This window comes from Sus scrofa, chromosome 8 (genome assembly GCF_054392235.1).
Source record: "Sus scrofa isolate SSC_HxYL_T2T_F1_AM1 chromosome 8, Sscrofa_HxYL_maternal_Yorkshire_Landrace_v2.0, whole genome shotgun sequence".
Lineage (NCBI taxonomy): Eukaryota > Metazoa > Chordata > Mammalia > Artiodactyla > Suidae > Sus > Sus scrofa.
The window spans coordinates 48,129,580-48,153,037 of NC_139390.1; the positions used below are offsets into that span (position 1 = coordinate 48,129,580).

At 39.5% G+C, this 23,458-nt stretch overlaps 1 protein-coding gene across 50 annotated transcripts in view; it reads left to right on the plus strand.

Annotated features, from left to right (window-relative positions):
- RXFP1 (relaxin family peptide receptor 1) overlaps positions 1-23,458 on the plus strand; it is a 128,318-nt gene that overhangs the window by 71,205 nt on the left and 33,655 nt on the right. For 47 of the 50 annotated variants that reach the window (XM_021101289.2, XM_084972136.1, XM_084972132.1 and 44 more), the window contains 5 exons: positions 6,077-6,148; positions 8,821-8,892; positions 15,615-15,686; positions 15,777-15,848; positions 16,430-16,504. In XM_021101289.2, the coding sequence (XP_020956948.1) occupies positions 6,077-6,148; positions 8,821-8,892; positions 15,615-15,686; positions 15,777-15,848; positions 16,430-16,504 (363 nt within the window). The remainder of the gene's footprint in view (positions 1-6,076; positions 6,149-8,820; positions 8,893-15,614; positions 15,687-15,776; positions 15,849-16,429; positions 16,505-23,458) is intronic. The other 3 variants (XM_084972129.1, XM_013978690.3, XM_084972128.1) reach the window with 1 other exon arrangement.

A 23,458-nucleotide genomic window follows, 5' to 3' on the forward strand; every position in this document is an offset into this window, starting at 1 on the left:
TATTAGAGATCATTTAGTCCAAATCCATTCTTTCACTGTTAAGGAAACTGACACAGAGAAACTGTTCTTTCATCCAAGGGACCCCCCAGCTTCAATTGTTTGGGCTTTTTGCTTGTTTTATTTTGTTCCTACAATACTGCTTGTTTTTCTTTTAAAAAGTTAAAGGTTTAATCCTTTCCAATACAACTACAATTATGTGAACCTAATCTGTGTGGACCTGCTTATCAAATTGTGATATAGGGAAAAATCTTCCCAAACAATATATTAGAAATTGCAGTGGAGCACTTCTTGAGTAAAGATGGTTTGATTGTGTGGACAGATTGACAATTTCCTTTCTAACTAATTTCTAAAGGAAGCAAAGGTAGTAGAATATGAGACATGAAATATTAAGGAATACAAAATTATTTAAGTTCTTAAGTGTGTTTTAAGCAAGAAAATGCTATTTTTATTGTCACTCCCAAACTGAGATGCTTTCTGTTTGTTAAATGAAAACAGAAAAAAAAAACATAACTGAAAATCATTTTCCCACTTTTATTGCTTCAAGGATGTTTAGTCAGAATTATAATGTTGTAACTTAAATTTAAGAAAAGTTGAAATCTAATAATACAAAATCAACATTTAGACCTAGTTCACATGGTCCTATAAAGAGAGGGAATCCCAAAGACGGCAGAGTAGAAAGACCCTGAGTTCACTTCCTCTCATGGGCACAGAAAACCACAACTATCTGCAGAACAATCATCTGTGAAAAAGACCAGAACTTACCAGAGAGGCTCTTCTACAACTAAAAGACAGAAAGAAGTAACCACAAGACAAGTAGCAATGGGGGTTATCTCAGGAACTAAAGACTCAAGCCCCTGGGTGGGCAACCCACAAATTGGAAAAGAATTATAATTGCAGAGGTTCTCCCAAAGGAGCAAGAGGTCTGAGCCCTAGATCAAGCTCCCCAGCCAGGGTCCTGCACTGGGAAGATGAGTCCAAGAATGTTTGGCTTTGAAGGTCATCAGAGCTTACTTTTGAAAGTCCCAGGGGGCAGTGGGAAATAGAGACTCCACTCTTAAAGGGCACACACAAAATTTCATATACTCTGGGATTCAGGGAAGAAGCAGTGATTTAAAAGGAGAGTGGGTCAGTCCCACCTACTGATCTTGGAGAGTGTCCGGGAGAGGCGGGGAGATACCTGGAGTGCACCCTGAGGACATGGACACAGGTGGCAGCCACTTTGAGGAGTTCATTTTATCACATGAACACTGGTGCCGGCAAGTGCTATTTTGAATTCCCCTCTAGTACATTAGCTTCAAGGCCAAGAAACTCTCTAGGTGGTGACACAGCCCCACCCACCACCAGACAGGCTCCCTTGAGATCTTCTGAGCCTATAGCCACCCTAGCTATTGCTCTACCCACCAGAGGACCAAGGACACAGCACCAAACACCAATGGGCAGGCAGGCACTAGTTCCAAGATACCCAGGGCCATACAACCAGAGACCCCAGGACACAGCTCTATGCACCACTGAGCAAGCACCAGCCCCAGAATCTCCTGGGTCCCATATCTACCCACCTGTGAGCCTGTTATAGCCTCAGGACAAACCTCACCCACCAGCAAGTGGGCCCCAGTCCCAGAACAACTACAGCCCTACAGCCTGCTGTGGTAGGATCCAGTCTACCTACCAGCATTCCAGCACCAATTCTGGGAACCTGGGCCCTGCAGCCAGACTCCAGGACCTATCTCTGACCATCAGTGGTCCAGCACTAGCCCAAGAACCTGGCTTTACCCATCAAGGAGCAGGCACCACCCCCAAGAGCTCCTAGACCTCAATTCTGCCTACCAGTGAGCCATCACTAGCCCCTGGGGCCCTGGGGTTCCAGAGCCAGCTGCCCTGTGACCAAGCCCCACCCACCAGTGGCCAGCAGCCTCTGCACAAAGCACAGCCTGACAACCAACTGGACCAGGGACCAGCCACACCTACAAGACCTCCCACTACAGTCAGCCCGCCACAACAGAAGGACACATACGGTCTATATAGGGACACCCATAGAGCATTTAGCTCTGGTGACAAGAAGGGCATGTGCTGCTGAGACACATAGGGCATCTCCTATATAAAGCCACTTCTCCAAAGTTGGGAAATATAACTAACCTATCAGATACGTAAAAATAAAAACAACAAATTAGGCAAAATGATGCAATAGAGGAACATATCTCAAATGAAGGAAAAAGATAAATCCCCAGAAGAACTAAATGAAGAGAATCTAGGTCATGTACCTAATAAAGAGTTCGGTGTAATGATCGTAAAGATGATCAAAGAACTCAGGAGATGCACAGAGTGAGAAGTCAGACATTTTTAACAAAGAGTTAGAAAATATAAAGAAGAAACAAACAAATTTGAAGAATACAATAGCTGAGGAGTTCCCATCATGGCTCAGTGCGTGAAGAACCCGACATATTGTCTGTGAGGATGTGGGTTCAATCCCTGGCCTCGGTCAGTGGGTTAGGATCTGACATTGCCAGAAGCTGAGATGTAAGTTTCAGATGCAGCTTGAATTCTGTATTGTCATAGGTGTGGCATAGGCCAGCAGCTGCAGCTCCAATTCAACCCCTAGCCAGGGACATCCATATGCCATGGGTGCAGCCATAAAAAGAAAAAATAAGATTAAAAGAATTCAATAACTGAAATAAAAATACACTAGAAGGAATCAGCAGTAGATGTGCTGATACAGAGGAATGGATCAGTGAGTTGGAAGACAGAATAATGGAAATTACTAAACCTGAACAGGAAAAAGAAAAAAGAATAAAAAGAAACCAGGACTATTTGAGAGACCTCTGGGACAGCATCAAGTGTACTAGCAACTCTTAGGGGTCCCAGAAGAAGAGAGGGAGAAAATGGGCAGAGAATTTAGTTGAAGACATAATAGCTGAAAACCTCCCTAACCTGAAGAAGGAAAGAGATACCCATGTCCAGAAAGCACGGAGAGTCCCAGACAGAATCAACCCAAAAAGAAATGCACCAAGACTCTTTGTATTTAAAATGGGAAGTATTAAAGATAAAGAGAGAATATTGGAAACACCAAGGAAAGAGGAATAAATTACATATAAGGAAATTCCCATCCAGATATCAGCTGACTTTTCAGCAGAAACTTTGCAGGTTAGAGGGCAGTAGCACCAGATATTCGAAGTGATGAAAGAGAAAAACCTTAAGTGAAGAATACTATACCCGGCAAAGCTTTTGTTCAGATCTGATGGGGAGATCAAAAGTTTTACAGACAATCAAAAGCTAAGAGTTCAGCACCATCAAGCCAGCTCTACAATAAATGTTAAAGGAACTTCTCTAAGCAAAAAAGAAAAGGTCATAACTATAAATATTAAAATTAATGAAAGGAAAAAACTCATCAATAAAAGCAAACATAACAAAGAGCAGATCAACTAGTAGGAACAAATTAGTCAGAAGATTAAAAGCCAAAAGTAGTAAAATCAAACTAGTACAAACTAGTAGGAAGATTAAAAAACAAATGTAGTAAAATTACTTATACCTACAATCAGCAGTTAAGAGATACACAAAACAGATGTAAAATATGATATCAAAACCAGTAATCATGAGAGGAGGAAAGTGAAAATGCAGGGTTATTAAAATTCTTTTTAAATTAAGAGATCAGCAATTTAAGGCAAAGCAAAATCAGAAATAAACAAATGGACTTAATTAGTACATCAACTCCACTTCTGTGTATATATCCCAAGAAAACTTTACTTCTAAAAGATACATGCAACCTGATGGTTATAGCAGCACACCTACTTAAAATTGCCAAGACATGGAAGAAAACTAAATGTCTATTCACAAATAGAGAAAGAATAGAAAAAGAAGATGGGGTAAATATATACAACAGAATAGAACTCAGCCACAGAAAGAACAAAATAGTGCCATTTACAGCTACCTGGATGGACCTAGAGATTATCACACTAAGTCAGACAGAGAAAGACAAAAATCACATGCTGTCACTTATATAGAGAATCTAAAAAATGATGCAAATGAACTTATTTCCAAAATAGAAAGAGACTGTTACCAAAGGGGCTGGGGAAGGGATAAATTAGGAGTTTAGGATTAACAGATACAAACTACTACATACCAAATAGATAAACAACAAGGTCCTACTGTTTGGCACAGAGAAATATATTCAATAGCCTGTGATAAACCATAACAGAAAAGAATATGAAAGAATGTACACATATATATATATGTATAAATGAATATCTTTGTTGTACACAAGAAACTAACACAACATTGTAAATCAACTATACTTCAGTATTTTAAATGGGACCTAATTGAACTTAAGAGCTTTTGCATAACAAAGAAAACTACTGCCAAAATCAAAACAACGTACTGAGAGGAAATATTCGCAAATGGTATGACTGATAAGGGGTTAATATCCAAAATATATACAGTTCATACAACTCAATATCACAAAAACAACCCAATTTTTTAAATGGGCAGAAGACTTGAATAGGCATTTTTCCAAAGAAAACATGCAGATAGTCAACAGGCACATGAAAAGATGATCAACATCACTAATCATCAGGGAAATTCAAATCAAAACCACAATGAGGAGTTCCCGTCGTGGCTCAGTGGTTAACGAATCCGACTAGGAACCATGAGGTTGCGGGTTCAATTCCTGGCCTTACTCAGTGGGTTAAGGATCCGGCATTGCCATGAGCTGTGGTGTAGGTCACAGATGCGGCTCGGATCTGGCTTTGCTGTGGCTCTGGTGTAGGCCGGTGGCTACAGCTCCAATTAGACCCCTAGCCTGGGAACCTCCATATGCCAAGGGAGCAGCCCTAGAAATGTCAAAAAGACAAAAAAAAAAAAAAAAAACCCACAATGAGGTATCACTTCACATCTGTCAGAATGGCTATCATCAAAAAGAACACAAATAACAAATGTTGGTGAGGATGTGGAGAAAAGGGAACACTTGTACACTGTTGGTGGGAATGTAAATTGCTATAGCCGCTATGGAGAACTGTATGGAAGGTCCTCAAAAACTAAAAATAGAGTTAACATACAGGAGTTCCCCATTGTGGATCAGTGGTAATGAATCTGACTAGCTTCCATGAGGATGCGGGTTTAATCCCTGGCCTCGCTCAGTTGGTTAAAGATCCGGTGTGACCATGAGCTCTGGTGCTCATGGATGCGGCTCGGATCTGGCATTGCTGTGGCTGTGGCATAGGCTGGCAACTACAGCTCCAATTTGATCCCTAGCCTGGGAATTTCTATATGCTGTGGGTGCAGTACTAAAAAGACAAAAAATAAAAATGAGTTAACATATGATTCAGCTATCTCACCCTTGGGAATATTAAAAGAAAAAAAACTAATTTGAAAAGATATAAGCACCCCAATATTCACAGCAGCATTATTTACAATTGCCAAAATGTGGGAGGAACACAGGTGTCCATCAACAGATGAATGGATAAAGAAGATATGATATAGTCATACACTGGAATATTACTCAACCATGAAAAATTAAATTTTGCTATTTGCAAAAACATGGGTAGACCTGGGGGACACTTTGCTTACTGAAGTAAGTCAGAGAAAAACAAATATTGTATGTCATCATTTACATGTGGCATCTTAAAAAAATACAACAAACTAGTGAATATAACAAAATAGAAAGAGACTCACAGATATAGAGAACAAACTACTGGTTACCAATGGGGAGAGGGGAGGGGGAAGAACAAGGCAGGAGTAGAGGATTAAGAGGTACAAGCTATTATATATAAAATTAATGAGCTTCATTATATTTTATAATACCTATAAATGAGGTATAATCTATAAATATTTTGGATCATAATACTGTACATCTGAAACTAATATAATGTTGTAAATAAACTACACTTCAATGAAAATAATTTAAATAAATAAAAATACCTCTCAAATAAAATCCCTTAAAATTCAATAGTATTATGAATACAAGTTTCATCATAAAGCAAAATATTTCCTGAAAGCTAGTGTTAAGGTAAATAAAGTTTATAATTATTCATACTGTCATTAAAAGTAAACAAAAAAGCTTTAAGAACCAAATTTACCTTTATTTCAGGTCACTTCAGTGGAATTTAATAAGAAAGCTTCCTCCTGATGGCTTCAAAAAGTACCATGATCTTCAGAAGCTGTAAGAAAAAATTTAATTCTTGGTATTAAATAATTTTCTGGGCATACCTATTTCTTCCCACTTCTGCAGAGACCAACATGGCACCGCTGCCTAAATTTGATCATTTTGGGGGGATTTATTTAGCTGTTAGGTGGAGACCACCAGGTAACATTTTTTTCTAAATAATTCCAGAAGTCATCCTAGAAAAATCTCAGATACCTGTGCACAAAGAAACTGGAATACATACATAGCGAACCCTCCTGCCACACTCCTCCCAAAGGAAGATACAAAAGAGGTTTCACTCCCTGCATCTCAATGACCATCACAGAGAAAGACGTAATGAAACCTTACTAGATCCGCCCTCAAGTTTAGATAAAGAAAATTTTTCTTCCATGTGATGGCAAGTTCAGTCTCTACCCAAGATTTCAAGACCCTGTGGTTTGAAACCTCTGAGCATTTTGTTTGGAGAACTTAATTCCATTTTCACATCTGCCTTATTGGGAGTTTTATTGTGGCCTCATATAGTTATATGACATGCTAGTTTCCCTTCAATTTAAGATTACCTGTGTAATCACAGAATCCATAACATCCCAGGTGATGGTTTCCTGTTTTTTAGGTCAATTTTGTGGCTAAATCCCATTATCATATGCTTAAACTGTTGGGTTTAAAATATTCTGTGTGACTCTATCTTGAAAACGTCTTAGAATTCCTAGTTTGATTTACACACCTATATTGGTTTTAGGGTTTGTTTTTTTTTTTAAGGTCCCACCCATGGCATATGTAAGTTCCTGGGTTAGGGGACAAATAAGAGCTACAACTTGCTGCCTACACCACAGCCACAGCAACTCAGGATCCAAGCCACATCTGCAAACTACACCACAGTTCACAGCAATGCAGGATCCCTGGCCCACTGAGCAAGGCCAGAGATGGAACCCACATCCTCATGGATACTAGTCGGATTCATTTCTGCTGTGCCACAGCAGAAACTCCAGTTTTGTTTCTGTTTTTACACTAGAAAAGCCTGGTATATAGATATCATCTGTCTGTACATTTTTCTTTAAGGTAACGGATATAGAGCAGAATCAGAAGAAAAGTGCATCTACTTTATTTGATGAAATGTTCTTAAAGCTCAGATTACCTGCAGAAAAATGTTTCCTATTGGAAAATTAAATGCCAATAAAAATGACTTTTCAGAACTTCATTCTAGAAATTTACCAATCAACTTTGAAGAGCTTTTCAAAATTAGGCTTGATAAAAAAAAACTTCAAGAGCATCCTTCCTTACTCTCTTTTCTGATTTCTGGAGAAGGAAAAACTTTCCTGATCTTCAGCACCACCTTACGTTCACATTGTTTAAAAGAAGCCAAGACTTAAAACTCCAAGTATCAAGAACTCAGTAGTTTAGCATCTTTACACAATAAACATTGAATTACCTTGAACCACCAGTGTGTACCACATAATAGATCAAAGAGCCTAATTACACCCAAAAGTCAAATTGGTTATTAGAGATGCAGTGTGACTCAACCTCCAGGCAATATAGTCTATGGCTTAGTTAATCATTACAGTAGTTATAAAAAAATTAATAAATACATGTCAAAGTTTTTTGTGTGTAAGTGAGGAAAATACATTACCTACTACATGAAGGGGCCATAGCACATCCTGTGAGACTGTTAGATGCATAACAAACTTAATGACAACATTTTAAAATCAAGGTTAGGTTTTCTTGCCTGTTGGAGAAACAGGGATTCTATTTTAGCCAAAATTTCTAATTGAGAAGTTCATTCACACTGGTTTATCTTTTATCACACCTAAAGTCTATGAAAAATTACTCTTGATAAGTTTTCTCAAACATTTTCTCAAACATAATTTGGGTGTCTAATAAAATTCAAGTTGACATCCTTGGCCTATTTGTGATGAACATGGCCTGTAGTTTGGGGTCTTGATGATGTCACCGCCTTGTAGTTTTGGCAGCACTGTGTTGAATAATCATCTTTGTAGAATTATAGCAGGAAATGTAAAAAGTTAAAAAAAGGAGTTCCCACTGTTGCTCAGCGGGTTAAGAACCTGACTAGTAACCATGAGGATGAAGGTTTGTTTTGATCCCTGGCTTTGCTCAGTGAGCTAAGGATCCAGCTTCACAGCATGCTGCAGCAAAGGTCATAGATGCGGCTTGGATCTGTTGTTGCTGTGGCTGTGGCTGCGGTGTGGGCTGATTCAACCCCTAGCCTGGGAACTTCCATATGCCATAGGTCCGGCCCTAAAAAGACAAAAAACATTAAAAAGGCTTCTAGGCCTCTGATTAATGAGGGCATTAGTATTCACTAAAACTAAATTTTCACTCAGAAATTTCAAATGTTAAATTTTAGCTATCATAGCATATCATACCAGATCATACCTTTACAAATAGAATTTCTGAATAAAATGTAGCCTAATTTACGTGAACTTAATAGCAAAACAAAATGACAGGCTACCCAGCTTTGCCAAATTATTTCATGTTTACCTTTTTAATTTTTAAGAATTTTTAATTATGGGGAAATACATACAACATAAAATGTACCATCTTGACCATTTTTAAGTGTACATGCAGGCATTAAGCTTACATGACTATCACCACCATCCATCCTCAGAACTCTTCACCTTGCAAAGTGGAAACTCCTTTTCGTTACATTTTCTTTTTAATACTCATTTTTACAGGTGCCTGCAAAACAATAAGATTAGGTCCGTATCTGTCTATGCCTTCCGAGGACTGTACAGTCTCACTAAACTGTAAGTACCCATGCCAATTAATCTCCCCCTTCCATGGTGGTCTCTCAGCCCGACTGACCCCACGCCACACACCCTCCTGCCCAGGCAGCGTCCAGGGAGCAAGCAGACAGCTGAAAGGGCAGCAGAACCCTGTGGCCACAAGTACAGCTCTGGGTCAGACAGGCTGACCTCACCACCCACTAGGTGTGTGAACTCGAGCGATTTGTTCTCCTTTCTAAGCATCAGCTCCCTCTCCTGTAAATACAAACTACAACAGTACTACCTCAGTGTTGCTGGAAGGAGCAAATGAGAAAGTCTGTGGAAAGAATTAGGCACGCAGTGCCTGGCACAGAGTAAGAACCCAATACATTAGCTGTAATGACCAGGATGAGGAGTGAATGAACTTAATCAGGATGAGAAAGGCTGATGATGATTAAAATGTATGAAGGAGGAGTTCCCCTTGTGGCTCAGCAGGTTAAGGACCTGATGTTTTTTGCATGAGGGTGCACATTCAATCCCTGGCCTCTCTCAGTGAGTTAAGTATCCAGTGTTGCCACAAGTTGTGGTGTAGATCAAAAATGCAGCTTGGATCCAATGCTGCTGTGACTGTGGTATAGGCCTGCAGCTGCAGCTCCAATTAGACCCCTAGCCCAGGAACTTCCATAAGCCTCGAAAAGAAAAGAAAGAAAAAGAAAAGAGAAGTATGACAGAGAAAACCCAAAGACTTTTCCAGGTCCTCTTTTTTCAGTAATACTGCTTTTAAAAATACATAAGGCGTGATAAGTTTAAAAGAACAAAGCTATTTAACATTATGATAAAATATTTATAACAAATTTGCCATTTTAATCATGTTTAAGGACATAGTGCTGTGGTACTAAGTACATTCACGTTGTTGTACAACTATCCATCTCCAGAACTTTTCCATCTTCCCCAACTGAGACTCCATCCTCATTAAACATTCACTTCCCTCCCACCACCTACAGCCCCTAGCAGCCAGCATTTTACTTTCTGTCTCTATGAATCTCACTCCTCTAGGGTCTACATATAAGTAGAATCAGATAATATTTTCCCTTTTGTGTCATGCTCATATCATAATGTCTTAGATTTAGCATAATATCTTTGTTTCATCCATGTTGAAACATATCATAATTTCCTTCCTTTTTAAGGCTGAATAATATTCCATTGTGTGTGTGTATACACACACACATACACAATGTATATGTATGTATATGTATGTATACATGCCATATAATCTTTATTCATTCATTGATGGATGGACTTTTAGGTCATATCCACCTTTTGGCTACTGTGAATAATGATATTATGAACATTTATAAACAAATATTTGTTTGAGTCTTTGCATTCAGTCCTTTTGGGTATATGCCTAGAAGCAGAATTGCTGGGTCATATGGCAATGCTAGGTTTAATTTTCTGAGGATCCACCATACAGTTTTCCACAGCAGCTGCACCATTTTACATTCTCATCAGCAATGCACAGCATTCCAATTCTTCCACATCCTCATCAATTCTGGTTATATTCTGGGATTTTGTTGTTGCGTTGTATTATGTTGTTGAGGGTTGTTGGGTTTTTGGCTGCACCCACAGCATTTGGAAATGCCTGAGCCAAGGATGGAATCTGTGCCATAGCAGTGACCCAAGCCACAGCAGTGAAAATGCCAGATCAGATCCTTAACTTCTAGGTCACCAGGGAACTCCTGTGTTGTATCATTTTTAATAACAGCCATCCTTGTGGGTGTGAAATGTTATCTCATTGTGAGCAAAGTTTTCTTTCAGTTATACGTACATATACACATATAGTTCCCTGTGTTATACAGTAGGACCTTGTTGTTTATCCATTTTATATGTAGTAGTTTGCATCTGCTAACCCCAAATGCCCCATCCATCTCTCCTCCATCTCCTTCCCAACTTGGCAACCACAAATCTGTTCTAAGAGCAAAGTTTTTTAAATAGTCTTTCCCAAAATTCCATTTCATTGCATTCTACCAAGCAGCTGAAACATATCTCCTAGAAGTTATTGTATGGAAATAGAACCAAACACTTAAATAAACAACTCCTTGTATTTCTATTTCCGGTCCCTTGCTTTCTGTCTTATCCCATGTCTTAATTATTAACCCAATAAACTCTTTCTGGTCAGATTCCTCACTGGTGGTATCAGAGTTTGGGATGAAGTCAAGACCACCTAATCATTTACTAACACAATGGAAGAAAGTCACTGGAGAGCCAAAGTCTTAACAATAACCACTTTAACCATGCCCTCTTCCCCTCTATCCCATCCCTGCTCTTTCGTGTCTTAGCAAATTACCCAGGGTGAATATATCTTCACGATGCTCCTGACAACTTCTCTCTCCAACCCCCCATGAATGTCTCAAAACTTGCTAAACAGCATCTGCTTGATTGAATGTTCAAAACTTGCTAAACCAATCTGCTTGGTTTAATGTTCAATGAATATGGAGGCAGCTCTTAAGAGATAGTGCAGGAGTTCCCGTTGTGACTCAGTGGGTTAAGAACCCGACATAGTCTCCATGAGGATACCTGTCCCATCCCTGGCCTCACTCAGTGAATTAAGGATCTGGTGTTGCCACAAGCTTCAGCGTAGTTTGCAGATGCGGCTCAGATCTGGCATTGCTATGGTTGTGGTGTAGGCCGGCAGCTGCATCTTCAATTTGACCCCTAGCCCAGAAACTCCCATATGCTGCAGGTGTGGCCCTAAAAAGAAGGGGGAAAAAAAAGAAAAATTGTGCAGAACAGGATAGTAAACTTCAAAGCATCTTCCCTCTGTTCCACAGTTTTTCCTGGTACTACCATATTGTCTGGGTGTTAAAATGTCACATACTTCTGGTTTTTCACAGACAACACTTAGACACCTGCTCTTGGTTCATCCATAGATATTCATTAGCCCTGATGGGGTACAAGTTCTTCAGCTTGATTCCATGGCGGGGAGTGGGGGGAAGCACAGAAAGATAAGTCAGACATGCTGCCTTCCAGCAGCTTTCACCCTAATATTTCAGGTACGACCCTGTGCTGCCACTGGATAGGCTCTCGGTCTCCAGCAGCTTGCAGGCTGTGGTGGGGAAATGATGCCAAAGTATATACTACAATTGGAGAACAGCACTAGAATTTACTTAATTAAGACCAAAATCTGGGAGTTCCTGTTGTGGCTCTTCAAGTTAAGGACCCAGTGTTGTCTCCACAAGGATGCAGGTTCGGCTCCTGGCCTCGCTCAGTGTGTTAAGAATCCAGCGTTGCTGCAAGCTGCAGTGTAGTTTATGGATGTGGCTTGGAGCCAGTGTTGCTGTGGCTGTGGTGTAGGCCATCAGCTCCAACTCCAGTTTGACCCCTAGCCCAGGAATTTCCATATGCCATAGGTACAGCCTTAAAATAAAAAAACAAAAATTTGGAGTTCCCGTCGTGGCTCAGTGGTTAACGAATCCGACTAGGAACCATGAGGTTGCGGGTTTGGTCCCTGCCCTTGCTCAGTGGGTTAACGATCCAGCGTTGCCGTGAGCTGTGATGTAGGTTGCAGACGCGGCTCGGATCCCGCGTTGCTGTGGCTCTGGCGTAGGCCGGTGGCTACAACTCCGATTCAACCCCTAGCCTGGGAACCTCCATATGCCATGGGAGCGGCCCAAGAAATAGCAACAACAACAACAAAAAGACAAAAGACAAAAGACAAAAAAAAAAAAAAAATTTATAATGATTTTTTTGTTATATCTGGTTTACAGCGTTCTGTCAATTTTCTACTGTACAGCATAGTGACCCAGCCACACATACATGTATACATTCTTCTCACATTATCATGCTCCATCATAAGTGACTACATATAGTTCCCAGTGCTACACAGCAGGATCTCATTGCTAATCCATTCCAAAGGCAATAGTCTACATCTATTAACCCCAAGTTCCCAATCCACCCCGCTCCCTCCATCTCCCCCTCCCCCTTGGCAACCACAAGTCTATTCTTCAAGTCCATGATTTTCTTTTCTGTGGAAAGGTTCATTTGTGCTGTATATTAGATTCCAGATATAAGCGATATCATATGGCGTTTTTTAATGTTTTAAAAAGAACCCAAACCTGTATTGTTCAGACCACGGTTGCTCTGATGATTCCCTCAAAGGAGTGACCATTTTGGGTCCAAAGACATGAAGGAAAATGAGGAGGACAGGGCTAAACAGAGGAACATATGGTGTGGGTGGTGGATCAAACACCTTTACTTGGGGGATTTCTAGTGGTTCTTAAGGAAACCCCTGAAGGGTTCAGGAGAAGTGCTGAGGGATTCTTTACCTCTTTCTGTGCCCAACTGGGGCTCAAGGTTTGCAAGAGCAGGAAGGAAATGGCTCTAACACGGAACTTCATCCTTTGCTATCCCCAAGCAAATGTCAAATCTGAGGGAGGAGGAGAGATCCTGGCAGGAGAACTGTTACAGGATGTCAGCTCTAAGGCACATCAGAGAGGAGGAAAGAGAGGCATCGGTGTGGTCGGTGTATCAGTGGAAGTGAAATTTGAATGAATACTTGCACTGGAGTCATGGGCATCGAGAAAAGAAGACAACGTGGGAAGTTGAATGGAGACATCATTCTAAGAATACACACCAAGTGCTTCAGACATGTGTGCATGGTCTCAGAGGTTCAACAACCCAACAGCTTAGCTACTGATATTATTTCCTTTTTTTTTTTTTTGTCTTTTTTTTTTTTTTGTCTTTTTGCCATTTCTTGGGCCGCTCCCACGGCATATGGAGGTTCCCAGGCTAGGGGTTGAACCGGAGCCACAGCCCCCAGCCTACGCCAGAGCCACAGCAACGCGGGATCCAAGCCGTGTCTGAGACCTACACCACAGCTCACGGCAATGCCAGATCGTTAACCCACTGAACAAGGGCAGGGATCGAACCCGCAACCTCATGGTTCCTAGTCGGATTTGTTAACCACTGCGCCACGACGGGAACTCCTATTTCCATTTTAGAGTTGGAAACACTGAGGCTTTCAGAAGTTGTTGTTTGTTTCACCTCACACTATTAACAAACAGCAAAGCTGGGAACAAAACTGTCTGAGAGCAGATTCAGAGCACCGAGTTGCTGCAATGGAGAAAATGAGCTAGAAATAAACATGCAAGAGATCAGCATAACAGAACAGAAAGTTGGCTCTCTGCAGAAGGGTGAAAACTCAAGTTGGGGAGTAAGGTACGTCACTATCCAGCAAGGCGTCCAATGTCTTTTATCCAGAGCAGGTCCCTGCCTGTCCACAGGACAGCTTCTGTCTCTCCTCCCAGCCTCTTCACTGTGATCCCTCAGCTTGTTACCCTCTTACACTTCTCGCCTTTACATAAACCATTCCCTCTGCCTAGAATTACTCCCACGCTTTCTTTGCTTTTTGAATGACAAATCTCCATCTAAGGCTATTCTCTACTGAGCCTCCTCTAGTCAAGACTTCCTGTCACCTCAACCTTCCCAGCTCTGCAGCCCGAACCCCAGCTAAGCCTGGTGACTTTGCTGCAAAGTCAGAGCAACCGTGTGTTGCCAAAGCTCTTTTTCCCCTCCTGCTATGATAACCTGCTCACATGCTGTCCTCTTCTAGATTCAAAGCCCCTCAAAGAGTCTACCCATAGCACAGTGCCATAGAGCAGGTCTGTAAAACAATGTGTCAAACTATATGATCCAGTGATTCTATTCCTGGGCACCTATCAGAGAAAACTCCTAATTTGAAAAGATGTATGCATCCCAATGCTCACTGCAGCATTGTTTACAATAGCCAAGACATGGAAACAACCTAAATGTCAATTAACAGAGGAATGGATAAAGAAGATGTGGTTCATATATACAATGGAATATTACTCAGCCATGAAAAGGATGAAATAATGCCATTTGCAGCAACATGGATGCAACTAGAGATTCTCATACTAAGTGAAGTCAGTCAGAAAAAGAAAGACAAATACCATATGATATCACATTTGTGGAACTTAAAAAACGATATAAATAAATTTACTTACCAAACAGAAATAGGCTCACAGACAGAAAACAGAGTTATTGTTACCAAAGGAGAAAGGGAGGGGAGGGATAAACTTGAAATTGGAGATTAACATATACACACTAACTACCAAGGACCTACTATGTAGCACAGGGAACTATATTCAATATCTTATAATAACCTACAATGGAATAGAATCTAAAATAGAATATACATATATAACTGCTGTACACCTGAAACTAACACAACCTTGTAAATCAATAAAATTTTTCAATAAAAATTGAAGGAAACAATTTGACAAATAAATGAGTAGAATGACAATTTGATTGATGCTTGGTTGATGATTGGGAAATTAAAAACTCGACAGATAAAGGACTTGTAGAACACCAAAAGCAGGAAAATGGCCTGATGAGAATACTGCACAAGAAAGTTTAGGAGTTCCCGTTGTGGCTCAGCATGTTAAGAACCCAACATAGTTTCCATTAGGATGCAGGTTCAATATTTGGCCTCACTCAGTGGGTTAAGGACCTGGAATTGCCTCAAACTGTGGTGTAGGTTACAGATGCACTTGGATCCAGCACTGCTATGGATGTGGCATAGGCCTTAGCTGCAGCTCCGATTTGATCCCTAGCCTGGGAATTTCCATATGCTGCAGGTGTAGCTGTAGAAAAAGAAAGTTTGAGATGGATGATTATTATTCTTCCTTTCTTTGTTCTAAGATATCAAGAAGGTACCAAAATTACTCTCATCTTATCTCTTTTTACAGGTATCTCAGTCATAACAGAATAACCTTCTTGAAGCCAGGTGTTTTTGAAGATCTCCACAGACTAGAATGGCTGTATGTTTAATTTATGTGGAATTTTATAGTATTAGCTTTTATGTTGGAAAAAATATATAAATGAACCCATTTTTTTCTTCTGGCTGACAGGATAATTGAAGATAATCACCTCAATCGAATTTCCCCACTAACATTTTATGGACTAAATTCTCTTATTCTCCTGTAAGTACTAAATATTTAAACAAATACTTCAATTGAAGGAAACGACATGAATAAAAATCGCTGCTTTGAGTATAACAGCATTACATTTGGAATTAAAACCCTATAAAGGCCTTTTCAACTAAAAACCATCTCCTCATCATGTTCTATGAGGCTGTTTTATAGATCTAACAACTTTATAAGATATTCTGTCTTCTAGAATGTCAGCCCATCAAAACTGAACATAGCCTTGCCATCATGTTTTATTGAAATATCCTGAAGCATGCCAGTACTATGCCATATTAATCTTCCTAAAGAAAAATAACATTCATTTAAAATCACCTCCTTTTCGCTACCCACTCTTGAAGGGCATGGACCTTTTTTTTTTTTTCATTTGCCAGTGTTACTGCTTCTTTCATATGGTGGCCACCATTTGTCTAGTTTTATGACTAACAAGCACTCATGTATAACAAGACTTACAGGAAAAATTAGAGAACACAACTAACTTAGTAGATGTTATAGTTTCATGAAAATAATGCTAGAACAATATTTGACTTGAGAGAAGAAACAGAAAAATGGGACTCTTCTTTGCTTCTCTTTTTCAGAGTGCTGATGAATAACGTTCTAACCCATTTGCCTGACAAACCTCTTTGTCAGCACATGCCCAGACTGCACTGGCTGTAAGTTGCCACATCTCCCTTTTTTTAAATTTTTATGGAAATAAAGTTGATTTACAATATTGTGTTAGTTTCAAGTGTACAACAAAGTATAGATAGATAAATGATAGATGGATGGATGGGTGGATAGATAGATGATAGATAGATAGATAGATTTTCCACCATAGTTTATTGTAAGAAATTGAGCATTGTTCCCTGTGCTATACAGTAGGTCTTTTTTTGTTTATCTATTTTATATATAGTAGTGTGTTAATTTTAATTCCAAACTCTTACTTTATTCCTCCCCCTCTTTCCCTTTTGTTAACTGTGTTTGCTATGTCTGTTTCTGTTTTGTAAATAAGTTCATTGGTATCATATAGAAGTGACATTAAATGGTATTTGCAGAGTTCCGGTTGTGGCGCAGTGGTTAACGAATCTGACTAGGAACCATGAGGTTGCGGGTTCAGGTTCGCTCCCTGGCCTTGCTCAGTGGGTTAAGGATCCGGCATTGCCGTGAGCTGTGGTGTTGATCGCAGACACGGCTCTGATTCTGAGTTGCTGTGGCTCTGGCGTAGGCTGGAGGCTACAGCTCCAGTTCGACCTCTAGCCTGGGAACCTTCACTTGCCATGGGAGCGGCCCAAGAAAATGGCAAAAAGACAAAAAAAAAAAAAAATGATATTTGCCTTTCTCTGTCTGACTTAGTAAAATAATCTCTAGGTCCATCCATGTTGCCGTGAATGCCATTATTTGATTCCTTTTATGGCTGAATAATATTCCATTGTGTATATGGACCACATCTTCTTAATTTGTAGATGGGCATTTAGTTGTTTCCATGTCTTGGCTATTACGAATAGTGCTGCAATGAACATAGGGGTGCATGTACCTTTTTTATTAATTATAGTTTTCTCCAGATGTATGCCCAGCAGTGGGCTTTTTGGATCATGGATGATAGTTCTATTTTTAGTTTTTTAAGGAATCACCTTACTCTCATAGTTGCTGCACCAGCTTACATTCCCACCAACAGTGTAGGGGGGTTTGTTGTATCTTTTCTTACAGACGACAACTAACTTTTCTGTTTTTGCCTAGTTTATTTTGGATGTTAGTTTTTCTCAAATGGTAGTTGTTAATATTGTCACATTTCCTCAAAATGTTTAGCATGATTTTTTTATTAAATATTCCTATTATCTAAACTAATGCCACTAAACTCTTACCAAAATTAAACATCTCCAAAAAAAAAAAAAATACTTTGGAGGCAGGGAGAAGGAAGACAAGGGATAGCATCCATATAACATCACCTCTTCTTCCTCCACCAACCTGTTCACCTGTTCATTTGGTGCAGAGACTAGATCACTTTAGTTTTATCTGTAATTTTGCACAATAAGAATATGACATTTAGAAGTTATTTTTGAAGTCTAATCACAACAGAATCTGTTTCACGGAATTTTTCACACAGAAGCTTTGCTTGTGGTAATTAACATCACTCCAGCTATGCAGAACTCAATTGCCCAGTAAATATGTCTATTTTAAAATTCAGGGATAAGGATGGAGTTCCTGAGGTGGCCCAGTGGGTTGATGATCTGGCTTGTCTCTGTGGCATTGCCAGTTCAAGCCCCAACCCAACACAGTAAGTTGAAGATCTGGAGTTGCCGCAGCTGTGGTATAGGTTGCAGATGCAGCTCAGATCTGATCCCTGGCCTGGTAACTTCCATATGCCACAGGTATGACCAAAAAAGCAAAGTTAAAAAAAATAAAATAAAAGGAGTTCACATTGTGGCTCAGCAGGTTAAGAACCCGACTTAGTGTCCCTGAAGATTCAGATTCAATCCCTGGCCTCACTCAGTGGAGCTCAGAGAGGGTTAAGGATCTGGCCTTGCTATAAGCTGCAGCATTAGGAAAGATACAGCTTGGATCCAGCATTGCTGTGGCTGTAGCCCAGCAGCTGCAGCTCCTCAGAAACTTCCATATGCCATGAGTCTCTGACCATAAAAATAAAATTTTTAAAAATATATGTTTTGTTTTGTTTTGCTTTGCTTTGCTTTGTTTAGAGCTGCACCTGCAGCATATGGAAATTTCCAGGCTAGGGGTCAAATCAGAGTTGTAGTTGCTGACCTACACCACAGCCACAGCAATGCCAGATCCAAGCCATATCTGTGACCTACACCACAGCTCATGGCAATACCAGATCCTGATTAAGGCCAGGGATCAAACCTGCATCCTCAAGGATACTTTTTGGGTTTGTAACCTGATGAGCCCCAATGAGAACTCCAACAAAACTAATTTAAAAAAAAAAATTAACTTTAGAAAATAAAAATACAGGTATATGGAGGTCTCTGGTGACTCAGCAGTTTAAGGACCCAGTGTTGTCACTACTGTAGCTTGAGTTTGATCCCTGGCCCAGGAACTTTCACATGCCATAGGTGCAGCCAAATAAAATAAAAATAAAATCTGACTAGAAACCATGAGTTTGCAGGTTCGAACTCCGGCCTCGATCAGTGGGTTAAGGATCTAGCGTTGCCCTGAGCTGTGGTGTAGGTCACAGACATGGCTTGGATCCCACATTGCTGTGGCTGTGGCATAGGCCAGTGGCTACAGCTCTGATCGGACCCCTAGCTTGGGAACCTCCATATGCTTCGGGAGCAGCCCTAGAAAAGACAAAAATAAAATAAAAAAATAAAATAAAATAAAAATAAAATGCAGGTAAAGCTGAAGAAATAAATCCAAAATAGCTATCAATAAGTTCAATCAATAAACTAAATATACTGTACCATATGAAAATTCCTCTGTCTCTTCCTTTGTAGGAAATGCGCAAAAGTTGGGTTGTTTGAGTTCCAAGCTCACAGTCAATTAGAACTGCCAAATCAAAAGCGGGATGAGGGGAAGTTCCTGTTGTGGTGCAGTGGAAATGAATCTGACTAGTATCCATGAGGATGCAGGTTCTATCCCTGGCCTCGCTCAGTGGGTTAAGGATCCCACTGTGAGCTGTGGTATAGGTCGCAGAAGCAGCTCAGATCTGACATTGCTGTAGCTGTGGTGTAGACTGGCAGCTATATCTCCAATTTGACCCTTAGCCTGGGAACTTCCATGTGCTTCAAGTACAGCCCTAAAAAGCAAAAAAAAAAAAACAAAAACAAAACAAAAGTGGGAAGGAGAAGTTAGAAATGTTGATATAGTGAGAAATAAAAACTATCAACCTGATAATAGAGCGGAAACCCAAAATGCTATAAAAAGCAGACACAGTAATTCAAAACACACTAGTTTGGAACCATCTAGGGGGAAGAGACACATTCTTCAAATAGTCACTAAGCCCAGAGGGCATCCTGATGTGCCAATACAGTAACATCACTGATAAAAGTTACATGTACTCCAATGTTCATTGCAGCACTATTTACAAGAGACAAGACATGGAAACAACCTAAATGTCCACCCACAGAGGAGTGGATAAAGAAGATGTGGTACATATACACAATGGAATATTACTTAGCCATTAAAAGGAAAGAAATAACAATTTGCAGCAACAAGGATGGACCTGGAGTCAGACAGTGATACACCAACATTATATACTATCACTTACATGTGGAATCTGAAAAAAGGACAAAATGAACTTCTTTTCAGAACAGATACTGACTCACAGACTTTAAAAAACTTATGGTTTCCAAGGAGACAGGTTTGGGGTGGGGGGTTGGGCTGGGGGTTTGGGATGGAAATGTTATAAAATTGGGTTGTGATGATCATTATACAACTATAAATGTAATAAAATTCATTTATTAATTTCAGAAAAAATAGAATTAAACTACAGAAACTCTTCTATATGATAAATATAATCAAATACCATGAAAATAACTTACTAACTAGTGTAATCTTTAAAACCAATAATTCATGACTTGAAAAAAAAAAAAACTGACTGGGACAAGGGCAAATTAAGTTCAATATCTGTTGTGGTGATTCAATTTTGGTTTTCAAAAATTTATTATTGATTGTTACATGCTCAGCAATCCAAACAGTAGTGAAGTAAAAATTGATCGGTATTTACATAAGCAAATTAGCAATTAAAAAATCTTGCATTGATGGAGTTCCCATTCCGGCATAGCGGGTTGAGAACCAACATAGTTTCCATGAGAATGCAGATTCAATCCCTGGCCTTGCTCAGTGGGTTAAGGATCTGGTGTTGTCATGGCTGTGGCATAGGCCTCAAGTGCTGCTTCAATTCAACCCCTTGCCCAGGGACTTCCAAATGCTGCCGGTGCAGCTGTAAAAAGAAAAAAATATTCATGCATTGAAACCAGAAGCAAATGTGGGTGATATTATGTACATACACCATAACAAATCTTTGCTTTTAAAAAGGCAACCGAATGTATATTTTAGATAAAAAAAGATTAAGATTTATTACTAAAGAGTTGAGCTTTTAAATGTCATAAATAAAATTATAATCTTTAGATTTTAGCTATCTAAAACATGCATCTCTGATGGTGAATATTATTCCAATTTTAATGCTAATAACAACTTTTGCTTTGTAAGCATTCATTTTTTTAATTCATAGCAATACCTTTACCTTGCACATGAACTTTCATTTGCAAAGTATAAACTAGAAGATCTGACAGATATGTTGGCAAATTTTTTAAAAACTATGATTAAGTAGAAAAATACAAATCAAACAAAAAGAGATAATATGTATGTCATACTTACAAGATGTATGACAGACAGCAGAATAAAACCTTTACTAGGGTTCCTTCAGAGTAATAAATAAAACTATCAAACCACAATAGAAGTTTGAAATTCAAAAAGGAAGAAATATAAGTAAAAAATAAGCATGTCAACAGATGGGGCAATAGTCAAAGGTGAACTAAAGATCAAGAAAGCAAAGTAAACCTTTATTTGGGGATGGAATTAAGCAAGTTTTATACATGGGCAGAAGAAGCTAACATAAAGAATTTGAAAATATAGAAAATACTGAAGATACTTTATGGAGCAAGGTCCTCAAAGCCATGGAAAGGATGGAAAAATAAGATGTGATGCACACATGGCTGCCATGAAGAGGGAGGGACCTGCCCTGCTTCAATCAGCATGGCTCAATTTCAAGATCATAAGAGGCAGTATAAAGAAAAAGTCACAGTATCTTAATCATCAACCTTTGACTTCAGTCTTGGGTCTATGTGCAGATGGTTAACATGCAGTTAACTTCCTCGACCTGGTGGGGGCTTCCATATCTGTAAAACAACTCAAGGACATGGCTCAGAATGTTGTCTAGAGCCCTTGAGGGGGAACTAAATGTCCTTGACTTTCTTTATGGCTAAACTATTATTATTCTGTCTTGCTTGACTCTTTTCCCTTGTTTCTGCATTTTCTCATTTCTCTGGTTAAATTTGCTTGCTGGAACTTGGGGAAGACCAATGAGGCTAAAGCTTTTCTACTAAGAAGAGGCAGGGGACATGGGGGGAGTCTGTCCCTGTGATGGCCTCAGAGGGTCGTGTTCAGTTTCAAAGAAATATCTGAAGAGATAATTTCAAGAATTTTCTAAAATTAATATAATACAACAAACCAAAAATACAAGAGCTTCAGGGAAAAAAAAATAAGAGAAGTAGAAAAGAAAAAAAAATAAAACTAGAAGAATCATTGGCAAACTGCTGAAAAATGAAAGATAAAGAAAAAACCTTGAGGCAGCCAGAGGAAATAGATATATTACATACTGTAAAATGAGGATAAGAACCTCAGCACTGACTTTTTTAAAAGCTGGAGGGGATGCGTTAACATTGGAATAAAGGGCTTCTGAACAAGACTATCGCCAGGAATAAGAAGAGCTATCACATGACAATAAAGAATTAATTCCACAGGAGGACACAGTAATCTTAAATGAGTACACAGTTTCAAAATGAATAATGTGGAAACAATAAAACTCTAAAGAAAAATAGCTAGGAGTCAAGAGATGTCATTTAAAATTAAGAAATCTACCAATATGTGGATATTTGATATTCCTAGGATGAACATTAATAAATGGCATATAATTGATCAAAATCCGATGGTGAGGGAAAGATGGAAGGATGGGAAGGTAATATATACTAATTTCATAATTTCTTATAATAGGAACTTAAATGTTATTCTTTAAAAAGGGGAAGATAAAGCATCTTGGGTAAAGTTATAAAGTTAATGAATAGAATATATAGATTTTTTAATATTATAAGAAAATTTTTAAGCTACTTGTTGAAAGATTGTTAAACCTATAAAAGCACATAATAGGAGTTCCCGTCGTGGCGCAGTGGTTAACGTATCCGACTAGAAACCATGAGGTTGCGGGTTCGGTCCCTGCCCTTGCTCAGTGGGTTAACGATCCGGCGTTGCCGTGAGCTGTGGTGTAGGTTGCAGACGCGGCTCGGATCCCGCGTTGCTGTGCCTCTGGCGTAGGCCGGTGGCTATAGCTCCGATTCAACCCCTAGCCTGGGAACCTCCATATGCCGCGGGAGCGGCCCAAGAAATAGCAACAACAACAACAACAAAAGACAAAAAAGACAAAAGACAAAAAAAAAAAAAGCATATAATAATAATCTTTAAATAGCAGGCAAAGTTCAGATATATTAGTCATATCAATAAATATAAGCGGCTTGGAGTTCCCATCGTGGCTCAGTGGTTAACGAATCCGACTAGGAACCATGAGGTTTCGGGTTTGATCCCTGGCCTTGCTCAGTGGGTTAAGGATCTGGCATTGCCATGAGCTGTGGTGTAGGTTGCAGAGGCAGCTCGGATCCTGAGTTGCTGTGGCTCTGGCATAGGCCAGTGGCTACAGCTCTGATTAGACCCCTAGCCTGGGCATCTCCATATGCCATGGGAGCAGCCCAAGAAATGGCAAAAAAAGACCAAATAAATGAATAAATAGATAGATAAATAAATAAATAAAAGTGGCTAAACTTACTAAAATAAAAAGAGGTTTTCAAATTGCCTCATAAAGCAAAACCTAATTCAGTACTATTTACCAAAAAAATGCATCT